Source organism: Staurois parvus, unplaced genomic scaffold, assembly GCF_062004578.1.
Source record: "Staurois parvus isolate SC_StPar_1 unplaced genomic scaffold, SC_StPar_1.0 ptg000467l, whole genome shotgun sequence".
In the NCBI taxonomy this organism is placed as follows: Eukaryota; Metazoa; Chordata; class Amphibia; order Anura; family Ranidae; genus Staurois; species Staurois parvus.
In genome coordinates, this window is record NW_028318263.1 from 432,118 (window position 1) to 452,508 (window position 20,391).

A 20,391-nucleotide genomic window follows, 5' to 3' on the forward strand; every position below is an offset into this window, starting at 1 on the left:
TGATCAGTGCAAAAAAAAAAAAAAAACACTGACACTGTACTAATGGCACTGGGGAGGAAGGGGTTAAGTTTATTTTGCAGGGCAGGGTTATCTGTGTGAGGGGAGTGTTTTACTAGGGGGCGGGGTGTGTGCTGTATGGGGACAGGCTGATCAAGAAAGAAACTCTTCTGTCCCGATCAGCTTGTCCTCGAGCTGTCAGGGAAGTGACAGAAAGCACAGCTACTGCAGCTGTGCTCTCTGTCACTGATTGCCGCTGATCACCGGGAGATAGCCGGTAAGGACCGGCTGTGACCCGGCGACTGACATCCACGGCTGTGATTGGCGGGACAGGTAGAGCGGCGGCGGGACAGGTAGAGCGGCGGCGCGCCTCGTGCGCGCCCCCTACCGGTTTACAAAACACACGTTTTAAAACGTGGTTTTGCCTGCCCGTGCCGCCGTATTTCTACAGTGGCAGGGCGGCAAGTGGTTAAAGTATCATTTAAAATACTACACCATGGGAATACCCCTTTTCTTTGCTCCACACGGAGCACTTTAATTCCCCAGCGATCCCCGGTGGCTATCCCAGTGCCTGGAGGAGTCTGATCCACACATCCTGGCTTGCCACTATCCTATAACCCAAAGGAAGGCCACTCACTCCCAGGCTACACCCCGGACCACCTTAAGAAGGGATCCTTGACCGACCACCATTTTTCCATACAACGCGCTTGATATATGTGCATCTGGCGAGTGCGCAATTTATCTACTTATTAGCACACCCACCTGAGGATTTTCTTATATACTGGGATTAAGCACAGTCACCTGGCGATTACTTGGAAGAAATTTTACTGGGATTCTACTGAAATTTTATTATCCAAACGCATTCTACAGGCATGTGCGTTTTTACTAACAACTATATGTTTTATGTATTTATGATTATTTCTTATGGTTCACACACATCTAATACCTCTGTGCGGATTTCCATAAGATTTTATCTGGTATATCATTCCTGAGCGCTGCACTACTTTCATAGATTTATTTGAAGGCTTTGGTTTTACCTTTTAGTGTTTTCAGCTGCTTTTACACTTTTAGCGCTCGCTTTAACATTTTACATTTGTTTACTAACAGTTCTCCTCCCTGTCAGCTGAAGCACACTGCACAGCACAGCCATCCAAAGTAGTGTGATTACAGAGAAGCACACACAGACAAAGCCCCCTAGTAAAACACTCCCAGCACACAGTTATCCCTTTGATCGCCCTTCATGTTAGCCCCTTTCTACCCAGCGTCATTAGTACAGTGTCAGTGCCAGGGGCGGACTGACAACTCATGGGGCCCCCGGGCAATAAGGGATCATGGGGCCCCTGTGTCCTTGCCCAAACTCAAAAAAGCCTATGAAAAAGGTACCAGGGGCATCTCATGGGGCCCCCTACTGACCCCGGGCCCTCAGGCAGTGCCCGAGTTTCAAAATGGTCAGTCCGCCCCTGTGTGTGTGCCAAGAATACACGTTGAGCTGGGTGTACACGAAGGCTAGAATGACATATTCAGTTAGCAACAGCCTCCTGGGATACTCATGTCGCCCATGACACGAGTATCCCATGCGCACCGTTAAGGGGCTGGCTGTCTGGTTTTTTTTTTGCAGCTGGCCCCTTAACGTACTTCGCCATCCACTTCCATCTTCTCCTTGGGTGACGGGTGGTCGGCCTTTTGACTGGCAAGAAAAGGAAAGGACCCACACAGGCACAGGGAGTCTGTCCTTTCGGTACAGCCAGTGTGTGCCCAGGGGCGGACTGACAACTCATGGGGCCCCCGGGCAATAGGGGATCATGGGGCCCCTGTGTCCTTGGCCAAACTCAAAAAAGCCTATGAAAAAGGTACCAGGGGCATCTCATGGGGCCCCCTACTGACCCCGGGCATTGCCCGACTTTCCAAATGGTCAGTCCGCCCCAGTCAGTGCTTTTTATTAGCACTGATCACTGTATTGATGTCAGTGACACCCAGTCAGTTCCCCCCAGTGTCAGCATGTCCGCCGCAGTCCCGCAACAAGTCGCTGATCGTCACCATTACTAGTAAAAATAATAAAAAATCCCAGTATCTAAATCACCATTTGTAAACGCTAAAACGTTCACGTAAACCAATTAATTTACACGTATTGGGATTTATTTTTTAGCAAAGACATGTCACAGAATACATTTTGGCCTAAATTTATGACGAAATTAGATTTTTTATCATTTTTTTTTACTGGACATGTTTAATAGCAAAAAGTCCAAAATATCATTTTTTTCTCAAAATTGCTGGTCTTTGTTTTTAAAAGCAAAAAAAAAAAAAAAATGCACAGGCGATCAAATACCACCGAAAGAAAGCTCAATTCATGGGGAAAAAAAATGGACGTAAATTTAATTTGGGTGCAGCATTGCATGACCGCGCAATTGTCAGTTAAAGTAACGCAGCGCCGTAACGCACAAAATGGGCTGGTCAGGAAGGGGAGGGGGAAATCCTCTGGAGGGCGAGGGGTTAAAGTAAAGCCCTGCTTTATAAAACTCTTAGCATGACTTTATCTGTATGAATATTTTCTGAAAGCTAGCTGAAATGTGTGACCAGCATTTATGCACCATATCTCAGTGCTCCTCAACCTTTTTCTAGTCGAGGCCTCCTTGAAAAGTATTTTCAGTTACGAGGCACCTCTGTCCAAAGCTTGGTTCATGTTATTGTGTCACGGAATGCACACAAAATCGCGCTCATCTCTGACACGCAGACAAAAGCTCTCTTCTTTAGGGGTACCATTTATTCTTAATGGTACCCCATACATTGGCAAACACGGGGTGTTTGTGGTGTGGTGCAATTAAAAAAAAAAAAAAAGGGTCAGGGCCGATTTTCCTGCACTTCTGAGGGTAGGGCAACCTACTGAAATGAATGGGCTGCCCTACACGCAGCCACACAGATGCAAACCAAGGGCTTTATCACATGTGAGGTTGGAGGGTGGTAAAACCACGCAAGAGAGCTTTATTTACCACCCCTAACTGCTCCCCCTTTAGCAGCAGCTGGAGGTATATACGCATGCAGTGGCCGCAGCTGGAAGTATACCTCCAGGTGAATGGGGTTGCACTACAACCACCCCGCAACTATGCGCATTGCATCACCATAGTCACACTGTACTACTTGTGGGGGGTGATGAAGATTTTTTTTTTTTACACACCGATTGCTTTTACACCCATAAAGGATGTAAAAGCAATCATTTCTCCTTCTCTCTGGCTGCATTCTTGCAGCCATTGAGAACCACTGTGTGAGCTGTGATTGGTCACAGCTTGTTACATGGTACAAGGCTGTTGTGACTAGCCCCCTGTACCATGTGACCTCTGTGATCATTCACAGATTTCACACGTAGTAAGCAATGATGTCAGAAGTGACATCATTGCTTACTACTCTGCATGTGATCGGGACCTCGCACAGACGATCAGTGTTCCACTGTGTCCGGGGGACACAGCGGGCATCGGATTGCGGTGCTGCGGGCTCCTAGGGAGCGCGCACAGCTTGAAAATACAGGTGCCGTTTATGAATGGCAACCCACCCCTGGACTGCCACCGTCCGGCCGTTTATATACAGCTGCCGGACGGCAAGTGGTTAAGAGCACCTTTGGAATTTCTAATGGAATTTTAAAACTTGTCCATCCAGCACTCACCATCTTTGGTGGATTTAGATCCCACCAGGCCGCAGTCCACAATCCGCACGTCTGCGTACGGTCGGCTGGCTGCGTCGGTCTTCTGGTTCTCAATCTTTTCAATCACCTCGAATCCAGAAATGACAAGTCCAAACACCACATGGACACTGCAAAACATGGGACAGATACGTACTGTTATACACTGGTGATGACTGCTGGCATTTTATAACGCCAGTCAGGTTTTTTGTCATGTGTGTCCCAATTGGGGAGACTTTCCTTCACATCCTATCCCATAGCTGAAAACAGGAAGTTAAAGGAAATCCCTCTAAAGTAACAGAATCCTGGCGTGTCACCAAAACTGGTGTCCCCATTAGAAGATTTCCTCTGTGTGATGGGAGTCACTTTGGGTGGGTGGCCCACCAGCTCACTTTGGAGAGGTGGGGAGATCCCTGTCTCAGCTCCCCATATCCCTCTTATGTGTAAATCACCCTGTGCCTGTTAGGGGTACAGGGTGGAATGTCCTAATATTGGGTATGAGGGGTTGTTGATTGTTGGATGTTATGTAGTTGCATCCCATTGTTCTATTGTGTGTCTAACTTGGGAGAAAACTATTATGGGATGTACAGTTGTGTTCAAAATAATAGCAGTCAGACATCACTAACCGGATCAATCACTGTTTTTGGTGGAAATGATATTTCTACATGGCAAATAATTTTCTAGCAAGTGTAGTAGAGTAATAGAAATCCAACAGACCCAACAGCCATGACATGCATGCTGCTGATTCTGTGTAATTGAATCACTCATTGAAAGGGGCGTGTTCAAAAAATAGCAGTGTGGAGTTCTATTAGTGAGGTCATTCATTCTTTGAAAAACAGGTGGCAATTATTGCCCTTATTTAAGGAAGGAAGGCAGCAAATGTTGTACATGCTGGTTACAGTGCATTTCTCTCTGAAATTCTGAGGAAAATGGGTCGTTCCAGACATTGCTCAGAAGAACAGTGAACCTTGATTAAAAAATTGATTGGAGAGGGGAAACATATAAAGAAGTGCAGAAAATGATCGGCTGCTCAGCTAAAATGATCGCAAATGCTTTAAAATGGCAACCAAAACCTGGAAGACGCGGAAGAAAGAGAAAAACTACCATTGGAATGGATAGAAGAATAGCCAAAATGGGGCGGACTCAGCCAACAATCAGCTCCAGGAAGATGAAAGAAGGTGTGACGTTCCCTGAGGACTGTTACAATTAGAAGACGCCTATGTGAAGCCAAGCTATCTGCAAGAAGTCCCCGCAAAGTCCCACTGTTGGAAAAAAGACATGTGCTGAAGAGGTTACAATTTGCCAAAGAGCATATTGACCGGCCTAAAGAGAAATGACGCAACATTTTGTGGACTGATGAAAGTAAGATTGTTCTTTTTGGGTCTAGTGGGCGGAGACAGTTTGTCAGACGACCCCCAAACACTGAATTCAAGCCACAGTACACTGTGAAGACAGTGAAGCATGGTGGTGCAAGCATCATGATATGGGGATGTTTCTCATACTACGGTGTTGGGCCTATTTATCGCATACCAGGGATCATGGATCAGTTTGAATCCATCAGAATACTTGAAGAGGTCATGCTGCCTTATGCTGAAGAGGAAATGCCCTTGAAATGGGTGTTCCAACAAGACAACGACCCCAAACACACCAGTAAACGTGCAACATCTTGGTTCCAGACCAACAAGGTGGACGTTATGGAGTGGCCAGCCCAATCCCCGGATCTTAATTCAATAGAAAACTTGTGGGGTGACATCAAAAATGCCGTTTCTGAGGCAAAACCAAGAAATAGAGAAGAACTGTGGAATGTGGTCCAATCATCCTGGGCTGGAATACCTGATCACAGGGGCCAGAAGTTGGGTGACTCCATGCAACACAGATGTACAGCAGTTCTCAGAAACAGTGCGACTACAACCAAATATTCATGAAGTCATTCAAAGGAAAGCAAAATCTTCAAACATTTCTCAGTTTATATAGTGAATGTTTGAGTTTGTTTCTTCCATTTTTTTAGAGGAACAACACAAATTTGATGTATTTTTCTTCATGTTGTGATTTGGAATAGAATGTGTCGTGTTCCCAATGCATTTGTGTGGATGGAAATAAAAGCTATTAGAAGGATTTTCAGTTTTATTCACTTTTTTCAACACACTGCTATTATTTTGAACACAACTTTAAGTGTTTATGTGTATTGGCTTGGGGGGGGGGGTTTCCAGCAGCCCTCCCTCCTGATGGGACTGTCTGTTGGTGTGTCTCTTGTTAATAAATGCAGATTGCCCCGCCCTGTGGCATTATGCAGGGAGGGGGGATTGTTCCCTTGAGTGTATATATCTTGTATCTGTGTTAAAATAAAATTTGGTGTTGTCTAGTCTTGTATGGTCAGCTGTGGTGTCTGTTGTCGGTGTTCAGACGGGGAAGCGGTAGTCGAACGGAAGTACCCAAGCGCAGTCTGGGGTCGGTTCCGTTACACTCTCTATTACTGTTCTGGTGTCAACCAACTAACGGGGCAACAGACAGCAATAAAAACTGACAGGTGTTCCAATCCCTCTCCACTCTATCCAAATCTAAGCAAAAAATTTGCCTTTATTTACATTTTAAATGGCCGCTATAGTGAAAACCATTGCATCTTGGTAAATGATGACAGTATTTAGTACATTCATTTACATGTTTTCACATGTCTTGATTTACAGTGGGTATAAAAAAAGAATCCCCCCCTTTAAAATAATCACATTTTGTTGCGTTACAGCCTGAAATGAAGACAGACACGGTTTTGTTTTATCCCGCAACTTATAACATCCAAGTGAAACAAGCCCCTTCGAGAGCTGTCAGTCCTTAGATAGACTGCCCATGACCAGGAACGCCAGTTGATGGATCGATATTGGGCTGATCCCTGCTAAACTGGACAAATTTTGATTCACATATAGCTAGCTTTAGGCTTCATTCACACGGCCATAATAAAAATGTACTGATGTTATTACACGTGTGTTTTCGAAGAGAAAAGTTGCTTTGTAATGATCAGTAAAATACCTGTGAATAGATGCGTTTAAACAAGTAGACGCGCGTGCATACATAACAAAATGTTCTCCTTTATTCAGACTTCATTTAACCACTTACAGTCCGGCTCATGTATATAAACGGCTGGACGGGAGCAGTGCAGGGGCGGGTGGCCATTTATAAACTGCCGAACGGGAGCAGTGCAGGGGCGGGTGGCCATTTATAAACGGCCGAACGGGAGCAGTGCAGGGGCGGGTGGCCATTTATAAACGGCCGAACGGGAGCAGTGCAGGGGCGGGTGGCCATTAATAAACGTCCTCCCCGCTCCCTGCTTGCACACGCTCCCTCCGGACACAGTGGAACACCGATCGCTGTACGGGACCTCTGTATGAGGTCCCGATCATGTGATCACTGATTGGTCAATCAGTGATCACATGAATAGTAGTAAGCAAGATGTCACTTCCTGACATCATTGCTTACTACTTGTGAAATCCGTGAATGATTGTCGAGGTCACATGGTACAGGGCTATTCACAACAGTCTTGTATCATGTGACAAGCTGTGACCAATCACAGCTCACACAGTATTTCTCAATGGCTGCAAGAATGCAGCCAGAGAGAAGGAGAAATGATTGCTTTTACAGCCTTTATGGGTGTAAAAGCAATCAGTGTACAAAAAAAAAAAATCATCACCCCCCCACAAGTAGTACAGTCACCAATGTGACACTGTACTGCTAGGGTGACCATATGTAAAAAAAAAAACGAAAACAATAATATAAAAATGTAAAAAAGAAATGTTTAAAAATTATAATTTTTGGTTATAAACTAATTTGGGTTATTTTTTTTTTTCTTATTAAAAAGATAACGGAATAAATTTTGGCCAAGATTTATGATGAAATATTTACTTGCAAAATTTTATAAGAATAACATTTTTTTTTCAAAATTTTTTGTCACTATGGTATCAGTGTCACTATGGTGTCAGTGTCACTATGGTGTCAGTGTCAGAATGCCCGCCGTAGTCCCGCTATAGGTTGCTGATCACCGCCATTACCAGTAAAAAAAAATTAAAAATTCCAGTATCTATAGTATACCGCCATTTGTAAATGCTAAAACTTTCACGTAAACCAATTAATATAAACGTATTGGGATTTTTTTTTTTTTTTTAGCAAAGACATGTCGCAGAATACATTTTGGCCTAAATTTATGACGAAATTTGATTTTTTACTGGACAAGTTTAATAGCAAAAAGTCCAAAATATTATTTTTTTTCTCAAAATTGTCTTTTATATAGCGAAAAAAAAAGTAAAAAACGCACAGGCGATCAAATTCCACCAAAAGAAAGCTCAATTTGTGGGAAAAAAGGGCATAAATTTAATTTGGGTGCAGCCTTGCATGACCGCGCAATTGTCAGTGAAAGTACTCTAATGCAAAAAATGCAGGAAGGGGGGGGGGGGGGGGGTAAATCCTCAGGAGGGCAAGTAGTTAAGCAGCTGTGTGAATGGCTCCATTGAAAACAATGGCAGTGTTCAGATCTGTAATGTATTTTCATTTTTTATGGCCGTGTGAATGAAACCTTAAAGGCAGGCAACAATCTATCTGACACACCCGTACGGGTCAGATTCCAGTTTTTGTGAACTCTACAGGACAGCAGAGAATAGAGTTGCAAACGGCAAGAAAATTAGTGTACGTATCTTTTATTTTTATACTATGCTTCTGTTCAGCTTTTAGTTTCCTAGAAAAAGATATGAAACAAGTTAAAAATGCAAAGAAACTAAAGCAGGCTGAACATACCCATCGAGATGCGGTGCCGCTTTTGTTGTTCTTCGTGTCATAATAAAATGAGAAGAAAAATAAAGAATTACACGAGGCATAAAAAATATCTAACAGGATCACACGTATAAATGTAATTAAAAAATAGAAAATCAGCGCTATTCAAAATAACTTACAGCTGCATGCACAATGGGTAGTGATGTACAATATAACCCGGATAATATGTGAAAATAACATTTGCTATGCTAAAAGAACATAAATTAATGACTAAACAATATAAACTATAATAGTGTCCAAAAACACGATTTTGGTTTATGGACACTGTAATAGTTTATATTGTTTAGTAATTCATTTATGTTATTTTAGCATAGCAAATGTTTGTTTTCACACATATAAATGTATCAATTTTACAAGAACTCTGAAATTTATTTAGTTAAGCTGTTTTTATATTAAGCTTTTATATTCATTTTTACATTCAAGACAGCTAGCAAAGCCTCCTCGTCATAGAGATACATAACAAACAAAAAACTATAGAATTATACTGCTGTTCTCTCAGGAAGTCCAGAGTAAATTAGTACCTGGCACCATGTGGGTGGACCCAACGTTCCATAGGAACAAGGGCTTCAAGTCAGTTTGTCATTGTTCTAGGACACCCCCACCACCACCGGTTGTCAGTATGTCATTGTTCTAGGACACGCCCACCACCACCGGTTGTCAGTATGTTATTGTTCTAGGTCACCCCCACCACCACCGGTTGTCAGTATGTCATTGTTCTAGGTCACCCCCACCACCACCGATTGTCAGTATGTCATTGTTCTAGGACACCCCCACCACCACCGGTTGTCAGTATGTCATTGTTCCAGGACACCCCCACCACCACCGGTTGTCAGTATGTCATTGTTCCAGGACACCCCCACCCCCACCGGTTGTCAGTATGTCATTGTTCCAGGACACCTCCACCACCACCGGTTGTCAGTTTGTCATTGTTCTAGGACACCCCCACCACCACCGGTTGTCAGTATGTCATTGTTCTAGGTCACCCCCACCACCACCGATTGTCAGTATGTCATTGTTCTAGGACACCCCCACCACCACCGGTTGTCAGTATGTCATTGTTCCAGGACACCCCCACCACCACCGGTTGTCAGTATGTCATTGTTCCAGGACACCCCCACCACCACCGGTTGTCAGTATGTCATTGTTCTAGGACACCCCCACCGGTTGTCAGTATGTCATTGTTCTAGGACACCCCCACCCCCACCGGTTGTCAGTATGTCATTGTTCAAGGACACCCCCACCACCACCGGTTGTCAGTATGTCATTGTTCTAGGACACCCCCACCACCACCGGTTGTCAGTATGTCATTGTTCCAGGTCACCCCCACCACCACCGGTTGTCAGTTTGTCATTGTTCTAGGACACCCCCACCACCACCGGTTGTCAGTATGTCATTGTTCTAGGACACCCCCACCACCACCGGTTGTCAGTTTGTCATTGTTCTAGGACACCCCCACCACCACCGGTTGTCAGTATGTTATTGTTCTAGGTCACCCCCACCACCACCGGTTGTCAGTATGTCATTGTTCTAGGTCACCCCCACCACCACCGATTGTCAGTATGTCATTGTTCTAGGACACCCCCACCACCACCGGTTGTCAGTATGTCATTGTTCCAGGACACCCCCACCCCCACCGGTTGTCAGTATGTCATTGTTCTAGGACACCCCCACCACCACCGGTTGTCAGTATGTCATTGTTCCAGGACACCCCCACCGGTTGTCAGTATGTCATTGTTCTAGGACACCCCCACCACCACCGGTTGTCAGTATGTCATTGTTCCAGGTCACCCCCACCACCACCGGTTGTCAGTATGTCATTGTTCCAGGTCACCCCCACCACCACCGGTTGTCAGTATGTCATTGTTCTAGGACACCCCCACCACCACCGGTTGTCAGTTTGTCATTGTTCTAGGACACCCCCACCACCACCGGTTGTCAGTATGTTATTGTTCTAGGTCACCCCACCACCACCGGTTGTCAGTATGTCATTGTTCTAGGTCACCCCCACCACCACCGATTGTCAGTATGTCATTGTTCTAGGACACCCCCACCACCACCGGTTGTCAGTATGTCATTGTTCCAGGACACCCCCACCACCACCGGTTGTCAGTATGTCATTGTTCCAGGACACCCCCACCCCCACCGGTTGTCAGTATGTCATTGTTCTAGGACACCCCCACCGGTTGTCAGTATGTCATTGTTCCAGGACACCCCCACCACCACCGGTTGTCAGTATGTCATTGTTTTAGGACACCCCCACCGGTTGTCAGTATGTCATTGTTCTAGGACACCCCCACCCCCACTGGTTGTCAGTATGTCATTGTTCTAGGACACCCCCACCACCACCGGTTGTCAGTATGTCATTGTTCTAGGACACCCCCATCACCATCGGTTGTCAGTATATCATTGCTCAAGGATCCCCCTCTACCATGTGTCAGTGGGACTCTACAATGTAAAGGTATCATTGTTCTGGGACCTCCAACATGTCATTTTGTCATAATTTTGGGACTCCAGTAATCAGAACTTCATTGTTTTGGGACCCCAATTCAGTATGTCATTGGTATGTGATCCAGCAAAATTTTCAGTGTCTCATTGTTCAAGGTCCTCGATCCACTACATGTCAGTAAGACTATCAAATGTAAATGTGTTTTGGGTTTCAGGCTCCAGAGTTGGTGTATCATTGTTTTGGAACCATAGAGTGACCATGTCATTGTTCTGAGGCCCCATCAAATGTCAGTGCACCATTGTGTCACTAAGTTCAAGGACTTTGATCCACCAGGTGTCGATGGCACTCCCAATTGCAAATGTATCATGTCACTGTCATTATTTTGGGAGCCCAAAGTCACTGTTTTTGGTATCCCAAGAGTCTGTCAATGTTTTGGGACCCCAGAGGCAGTGTTTAATTGTTTTGGGACCCCGGAATCATGGTGATACTGTTTTGAGACCCCACCAAATGTCTGTGTGTCATTGTTCAAGGACCTCAATCCATTAGGTGTCAAAGCGACTCCCAAGAGCAGATGTGTCATAGGTCTAGGACCCCAGGAGACTGTGTGTCAATATTCTGGGACTTTAGAGTCAGAGTCACAGTGTCATTGTTTTAGGACCTCAAAGTCATGTGTCATTGTGTTGGGACTCCAGAGTCCCCATGTCATCTTTTTGGGGCCCAAAGTCAGTATGCCATCGATTTGGGCCCCAGTGTCAACGTGCCATTGATTTGGGCCCCAGTGTCAACGTGCCATTGATTTGGGGCCCCAAAGTGACAGTGTCATTGTTTTGGGACCCCAAAGTGACCGTGTCATTGTCTTGGGACCCAAACGTGACCGTGTCACTGTCTTGAGACCCCAAAGTCACCGTGCCACGGTTTTGGGACCCCAAAGTCACCGTGCCACTGTTTTGGGACCCCAAAGTCACCGTGCCACTGTTTTGGGACCCCAAAGTCACCGTGCCACTGTTTTGGGACCCCAAAGTCACCGTGCCACTGTTTTGGGACCCCAAAGTCACCGTGCCACTGTTTTGGGACCCCAAAGTCACCGTGCCACTGTTTTGGGACCCCAAAGTCACCGTGCCACTGTTTTGGGACCCCAAAGTCACCGTGCCACTGTTTTGGGACCCCAAAGTCACCGTGCCACTGATTTGAGACCCCAAAGTCACCGTGTCATGGTTTTGAGACCCAAGAGTCCCCGTGCCATTGTTTTAGGACCCCAAAGTCAGGGAGTCGTTAATTTGGACCCCAGAGTCAGTGTGCCATTGCTCTAGGACTTCAAACACAAATGTCCTGGGGCCCTGGGAGTCAGTGTGTCATTGTTTAGGGACCCAATAGTCACTGCGCCATTGTTTTAGGACCCCAGAGTCAGTGTGTCATTGCTCTAGGACTCCAGAAAGTGTCCTGGGGCCCTAGAAGTCAATGTGTTATTGTTTTGGGATCCCAGAGACACTGTGCCATGGTCTTGGGACACTAAAGTCAGTGTTTCATTGTTTTGGGACAACAGAGTCAGCGAGTCATTAATTTGGACCCCAGAGTCAGTGTGCCATTGCTCCAGGACTCCAGAAAGAAGTGTCCTGGGGCCCTAGGAGTCAGTGTGTCATTGTTTCGGGACCACAGCGTCACTGTGCCATTGTATTGGGATCCTAAAGCCAGTGTTTCATTGTTTTGGGACCCCAGAGTCAGTTTGTTATCGATTTGGGACCATGGAATTAATGTGTCATTAATTTGAACCCCAGAGTCATTGTGCTATTGCTCTCGGAGTCCAGAAACAAGTGTTATGAGGCCCTAGGAGTGATTGGTGTCATTATTTTGGGACCCCCAAGTGCCTGCCTATCATTGTTTTGAGACCCCCAAGTGCCTGCCTATCATTGTTGTGAGACCCCCCCAAGTATCTGTCATTGTTCTGGTAATTCAAATCTCCTCTCAACATATTAATTATTTTGGAGCCTGTCAGCATGCAATTACTCTACCACCCCAAATTTGAAGAATCATTGTTCTGGGACCCTAAAGTACAAGTGCGTCATAGATCTTTGACCAAATATACCAGTGTGTCATTGTCTCGGGACCTTGAAGGATCAGTGTGACAATTATTCTGAAACTCCCTAAATCTCATCCTGCCTATGCTTTTTTTTTTTTTATTAAGCTAAACTCCAGGTTTTCAGCCACTTTATAAAATTTGCAGAAGTCCTGCAAGGTGCGCGTCACCTTGGACTTGTCTCTTTAATTTAGATCTGACAGTTATGAAGGCGGTGGAACTTCTGGTCTCAGCTCCTTCAAAATGATATTAAAGCTTCCTTTTTTTGTAATTAAAATAATAAACATATTATACTTACCTGCTCTGTGTAATGGTTTTGCATAGAGCATCCTCGATCCTCCTCTTCTCAGGTTCCCCGCCGGCGCTCCTGGCTCTTCTCCTTCGACCCTCTGCACTCACGCGGGCTCATTCCCAAGCCTCCCTATCTGCGTCTATTGACACAGACAGGCTGGCTTGGCCCTGCCCCCGATCACTGATCAAAGGATTTGATTGACAGCCAATGGCTCCTGCTGGGAGGGGCAGAGCTGGGAGAGCCGCAGCTCTCATGCACTGTGCGGGGGGTCTGTGACACAGGTGGTTTCTTTTTACCTTAACCTCTTGCCGTCCACCTGCTGTTGATAAACGGCAGGGCGGTGGCAGTCCAGGGGCAGGTTGCCGTTCATAAACGGCACCCGCCTTTTCTAGCTGTGCGTGCTCCCTGGGAGCGCGCACCACCGTGATCCAGTGCCCGCTGTGTCCTCCGGACACAGTGAAACACCGATTGTCGGGCGGGACCTCTGTACGAGGTATCGATCATGTGATCACTGATTGGCCAATCAGTGATCACATGCAAAGTAGTAAGCAAGATGTCACTTGTGACATCATTGCTTACTACGTGTGAAATCTGTGAATGATCACAGAGGTCACATGGTACAGGGCTATTCACAACAGCCTTGTACCATGTGACAAGCTGTAACCAATCACAGCTCACTCAGTACTTCTCAATGACTGCAAGAATGCAGACAGAGAGAAAGAGAAATGATTGCTTTTACATCCTATATGGGTGTAAAAGCAATCAGTGTAAAAAAAAAAAAAAAAATCTTCATCACCCCCCACAGGTAGTACAGTGTCACCATGGTGACACTGTACTGCTAGGGTGACAGTATGTAAAAAAATAAATAAAAAAAAATAAAAAATATAAAATAAAAATGTAAAAAAAAATGTTTAAAAATTATAATTTTTGGTTATAAACTAATTTGGATTTTTTTTTTACTAAAAAAATAACGGAATAAATTTTGGCCAAGATTTATGATGAAATATTTATTTGCAAAATTTTATTTAACAAAAACTTTTTTCAAAATTTTTGGACTTTTTCAATTACATAGTAAAAAAAATAAAAATCCCAGCGGTGAATAAATACCACCAAAATAAAGCTTTATCTGTCTCAAAAAAATGGTAAAAAATTCATATGGGTACAGTGTTGCATGACCGCGCAATTGTCATTTAAAGTGTGATAGCGCTGAAAGCTGAAAATTGCCCTGGACTGGAAGGGGGTGAAAGTGGTTAAAGTAGAAAACCTTGAGGCTTTAGAACCACTTTCAGCTGCACAGTTGCATGCAGCTGCTGTGCCCGTCCATCCCCTACCTCCTGCACAATCACAGAACATTTTGTATTATGTAAACTTGTTCACAAAATACAATGGATTCTATGAGCGGCCAGAAGAAGGGAAGAGGTGGACAGAGCTACTCTGTGTGAAAAGACAGTCTCTCCTCTCAGAGCTACGGAATGTAGCAATAGCTATCCTCCTGAAACGCCATAAAACTGTCAGATGTAAATAATACAAAAAAAAAAAAAAAAAAAAAAAGATGTGTCCGGGAGGTGGCATGCACCTCGTTGGACTTAACTCATAGCACATTTTACAAAGTGGCTGAATTCCTGGAGTTCAACTGACATTCTGGGTGTGTGAAGGAAGATGCGCAGGTTCATGACAAACTCACATAAAAAACTGAGAGCCATTTGTGTGCTTTCCGCGGTTTGCCATGGACAAGAGGAACGCTCGGTCATGCTTGAGAATAAAATTTTCATCTACGAGAAGAAGAAAAAGAGAGAAAGAAAAACGAGAAAAATAAAAATAAAATGTTTAGTACTTTGCTAATGAACAGAGGATCAGTCTGAGTAATGAATACACAAAGAAGCTTCAAAGACTTGCACCCAGCTATGGTGTCTGTGTATGTGTGTGTATGTTCAGGAGAGCTGGCAGCGAGGGAAGCACTGACTGAACACTCAGCACTGACATCAGTAATCAGTAGCAGTTATTTCCCTCGTCGTAAATAAAAAAAACAAGATTTTCTTCCCTGCCACACAAGAGGTTAGCCAAACACCCAAAAACCAAGCAGACATATAGACAGAGGCACGTTACATGTAGAATAAGTTCGAGAGAAAAAGGTTGCTGTTGTACAGCAGATCGATTGTGCGGTTATACCGTCCTCTAGACCGATCAATAAAATTCTGAAAAGCTCACACGTTGTAACTGCACTGCGTGTCGTGTTTTGCAACAGACCTGTGAAGGTACCCAAAGACGTCAGAAGACATGGTCAGATTGTGTATGGTGTATGAATGATTGCAACAGACTGTAGCCTCCCTAGCGGTCTGATTATGTCAGTATTTCTGTGCTCAAAGCGGTACATTTTTTTGCATGGAAATATGTATTTTTTTTATTGTAGGCCTGTAATTCTTAGGAATAACTCACTGAAATCTGTCAGAACAAGAGTCTAGTAAACATCCCGGGGATGTTAAAATTTGAAACCCGAAATCATAAATTATAATTTAATAAATGATCATAAAAAATAATAATTTAATAATAAATGTAATTCAATAATATAATCAAACCAAAAACACTGAAATGTGAAATAGAGCGCCAAGTTCGCACATCGCTGAGCAAAGTCGCAGAATCGTTTTCAGTGTCTGATGAGGAATTTCCCCCACCAATCATTATCACTCAATTCTGCAAGTGGTTCTGATTTACTATCGCTGTTCTCTAGCCGGTCTAAAACCGCGTCTGACCTAAAGGGACGCTTTTTGGACGCCATGGACGTTTCTCAGTTTCCAGGCAGAAAGAACAGTAAAAATGCAGGCAGGGCGCCGGACAAAGCACTCGGGACAAAATGTATGTGAAATGGTTTGATACAGGAATGTTATACTATGTGATTTTAGTGTATTGAGTGAATGTCACTTTTTGACATTTTTAAATTTCCTGCCGGTTCTGTCCCCCGTACGTCCCGACGTCGCAGGGAACGGGACCCGGAAGGCAGATACCAGCATCGGCCGGAGGACATTACAGGGGACACTGCAGGGGGGACATCGCGGGAGCGCAGGACAAGGTAAGTGCAGAAGGGATCCCGGAGCAACGCTGCAGTGTATTCCCGAGTGTAGCTCGGGGTTACCGCTTGTGGTGCTGAAACTTTACCCCGAGCTACACTCGGGAATACCTCCAGGGGGGTTAAAGCTGAATTCCAGGAATTCAGAAACTTTGTAAAAAGTGCAGGCATACTATGAGTTAAGTCCAACAAGGTGCATGTCACCTCCTGGACTTATCTCTATTTCTTACATCTGACAAGGTGATTGAGTTCCCGGCAGGGTACATTTGGGGCTGTGAGAGGAAAGAAGCACACACAGGAGCTATACCCGTCCCTGCCCATTCACAGAAAGCTTTGTATTTCGTGAAAATGAGTTCACATAATACATAGGCTTCTGTGACTGGGCAGGATCAGGGGAGAGACGGGCATAGCAGCGACATCAACTCTACACTTTAAGGAGCTGAGGCCAGAGCGCATTGGAGCTCCAGAAGCTGACCCCCTGGAACACAATAAGGGTCCATTCACACTAGCCACCACTTTATAACAGCTGGTGGGCGGTGGGGTGGGAATCACTGCTCTGTACCGCACTGTTTTTTAGTTTTTAATGAACAAACTTTATTAAAATGTCACTGAACATTTCATTAAGTTTTCAAATGGCTGCTCTGCGGTGCTTCGTGCTGCGCTGAAAAATATTGCACGTACTAGTCTATCTTCAGCACACCACCGCAACGCAGTGGTGTGAATCGAGCATACAGGAGACAAAGCATTTTACCTTGTCATGCGGTAGGACTGCGCTGGAATAACTGCAGTCCTACCGGAGTGAATGGACCCTAAACCTGTCAGCTGTAAATAATAGAGATAAGTCCCGAAGGTGGCAGGCACCTCGCTGGATTAAATCACAGAATGTCTGCACTTTTTACACAATTGTTGAATTCCTGGAGTTCAGCTTTTAAAAAAAACTAAAATCAGCTAAATAGATTCCAGGTGCATCAAATAAAAATGTGTTTCCTCTGTTTGAAACCAGCCACAGCCTGAGTAGAAAAGCCTGCCCCTATCCTACAATGAAGGGCCCCCTGGTCTTTATAGGGAAGCAGTGATCTGTCACTGAGAATTTGGGGAGAGCCGACAATGCTGCCTGGGATTTAAGTGCAACAGAAGCAGATTTCTCAGGGCATCAGGTTTATACAACACCTGTATTTTATGGAACGAAGAAGAGAAGGAGGTGTTCTGTAGTACAAGAACAACTCAGGAACCCCAGTGCTATAGTTTTTTCCCCCCTAATTTTAAACCCCATTGAATGGACCCGTGGTGTGGCGCTTCAGTCTCAGACCCATTTAGCTGAGGACGTCACATGACCAGTAAACAAGGAAGTTTGGCCAGTCTTATCAGTTTGATATGAGACATACCAATCTGGGATGCAATCGGCTCTTTCCGAGAGTTTGTGCATAAAGCTGGGAGAGAAATGCAGATGATATGGTCAGAATGTCAATCCTCGTGGAAAGTCGACACATTAGCTGGCTATACTCTAAGCAACATTTTTCTAAATGATCACTCGATAAAACAATCGTTCATGAATGACAGGCAATCGTCCTCTGTCAATGGGCATCTTAGAAGTCTGTGCACCAGGGCGATTCACACACCAGGGGTATGGAAAAAAAAAAAAAAAAAGGCGGCACTGCTGTCAGAAATCTGCCTTTCTTTTACCAGCGCAGGTAAGAAAACAGGAAAGGAAATTTGGACCATGAGCTCAAACTCCAAAATGTCCTCTTGTTTTCAGTTAGTAAACACAAGCCCCGTATTTCTGGGTTAGCGGGAAGAGTGTAGGGGGCACACGTTATTCATTTGGATGTCATTGCCATTCTGTGCCTGCATCAAGGAACAAGTACAAAACACTATGTTTACAATAACACCCATCCTAGTGATCTTAAAGTATATCAAGAACCAAAGCGTTTTATTAGTTTGGGGTGGAGTGGGGAAAGCTTAGAACCCCTGTCAGGTTTTCATTGCTGTCTGGGGATATGCACCCTCTCTATCTGTCCTGGTGACCATTGTAAACTGGGCTGAAAGTGATGGAAAAATCCCAAATCTTGAATGGTCAACAGAAAAGAACATAATGTGAATCTCCCAATGGGGACACCTGTTTTGTTGACAAGTGTCCGGGGGCCCATTCACATTAGTGTGTTGTGGCAATGCGCCTGCTCTATGTGCAGTGCCATCCATTGTGAACTGCACCAAAACACACTGTACAGAAAAGCCCAAAACAGTGAAGCACATCAAGAGACGCATATGTTGTGAGTTGTGGTGCACTGTGTTGTTAAAGCGGAGCTCCACCCAAAAAGCAAAGTTCCGCTTTAAGTCTTTGTCCCCTGCTCACCATTAAGGATTGGCACCTTTGGGGAGCGGGTACCCGAAATTGAAAGGTACCCGCTCCCACTTCCGTTGCGATCAGAAGCAGAAGTTGTCCTCCCCCCTTCCTCCCCGTAGTCTTCTGGGACACGTGACAGGTCCCAGACTACAGGGCCATTCACAAAGTGCAGCACTTCTTGTGCATGCGCAGTGGGCACCCGGCTGTAAAGCCGCAAGCTGTCACAGCCGGGTGCCCACACTGAAGATGCTGGTGCCAAAGAGAGAAGACGGTCATCGAAACCAGCCGTGGTGAGGCCACCGCTGGACTGAGGGACAGGTAAGCGACTATTTTAAAAATCAGCAGCTACAGTTTTTGTAGCAGCTGACTTTTATTTATTTTTTTTTCAACTGGAACTCTGCTTTAAAGAGTCATGCATGTTGTTTCCCCCATTGTGTTGTGTTGGTAGCCCATGGGTTACCTTATCGCATGTCATAACTCACGTGCATTAAAGCACCACAATGGAGAGTTTAAAGCTGAATTCCAGGAATTCAGCAAATTTGTAAAAAGTGAAGGCACTCTGTGAGTTAAGTCTAATGAGGTGCCTGCCACCTTCCAGGGCATGTCTTTATTATCTATTTCTGATGGGTTTTTTGTGCTCCGGCAGTATAGCTTCCAGAGCTCGGACGCTGGGTTCAGCTGGTCTCAGCCCCTTTAAGTTGGTGCAGCTACTATGCCTGCCCCTCCCATCCGCCTGCACAATCGCAGAAGCCTTTGTATTGTGTGAACTTATTTACAAAATACAAAGTCTTCTGTGAATGGGCAGCAGAGGGGAAGGGCAGGCATAGCAGCTCTCTGTGCTTCTCTCCACTCACAGACTCCAGTGTGGAGTGTATTTTCAGCAGAGCCATAAACCTGTTGGATATAAATAATAGAGATAAGCCCAAGATGTGGCAGGCAGGTATTAGGACTTAACTCCTGATGTGCCTGTACTTTATTCAAAGTTGTTGAATTCATGGAATTCAGCTTTAAAGTGTTAGTTCACCTCTTCAGGAAAATAAAAATGAAAAGGTGAACTAACACCTTATGCTCTTCCCATTCCCCCCGGTCTACGCTGCACTTACCTCCAAGGGCGATTCATTTTCATTGCCTGGTGCTGAGGTCCTGAGATTTGAAAACCGCGCTGTTATCTCTCTCCTTTTCCCAGGGACGGGTCAGAGCCTCTCATTGGTCAGCATGGTTCTGATCAAACAGAACAATTCTGATCTGTCCCAGCATCCCTGGGGAAAGATGAAAAGCATGGTTTCCAAATCCCAGGACCACTGCACAGATGGTGGAACTGTATTACCCACAGAGGTAAGTGCAGCAGGGACTGGGAGGGAGGGAGGACAGTGTAGGGTGTTCGTTCAACTTTTCATTTTTTTCAAAAAGGTTACCACTTTAAGTATAAATGCGTCCTCACTCTCCTCTCAATTCCTATTGGGTCTACAGCACAGGTGTCAAACTGGTGGCCCTCCAGCTGTTGCCAAACTACAAGTCCCATGAGGCATTGGACGTTTGACAGTTACAAGCATGACTCGCAGAGGCATGATGGGACTTTTAGTTCTGCAACAGCTGGAGGGCCACCAGTTTGACACCCCTGGTCTACAGGATAGGAAGGGAAGGAAAAACACTGCAATGGGACTCAGATGACAAAAGAAAATCTGATAAGGG

General features: G+C 45.0%; 1 protein-coding gene across 1 annotated transcript in view; it reads right to left on the minus strand.

The window, feature by feature from the left end:
• Positions 1 to 20,391, minus strand: part of NKTR (natural killer cell triggering receptor) — a 108,779-nt gene that overhangs the window by 36,954 nt on the left and 51,434 nt on the right. Inside the window, exons 6-8 of the mRNA XM_089689029.1 lie at positions 14,976 to 15,063; positions 8,444 to 8,473; positions 3,653 to 3,798 (exon numbers count right to left, since the gene is read on the minus strand). Coding sequence (XP_089545155.1) covers positions 3,653 to 3,798; positions 8,444 to 8,473; positions 14,976 to 15,063 — 264 coding nt within the window. The remainder of the gene's footprint in view (positions 1 to 3,652; positions 3,799 to 8,443; positions 8,474 to 14,975; positions 15,064 to 20,391) is intronic.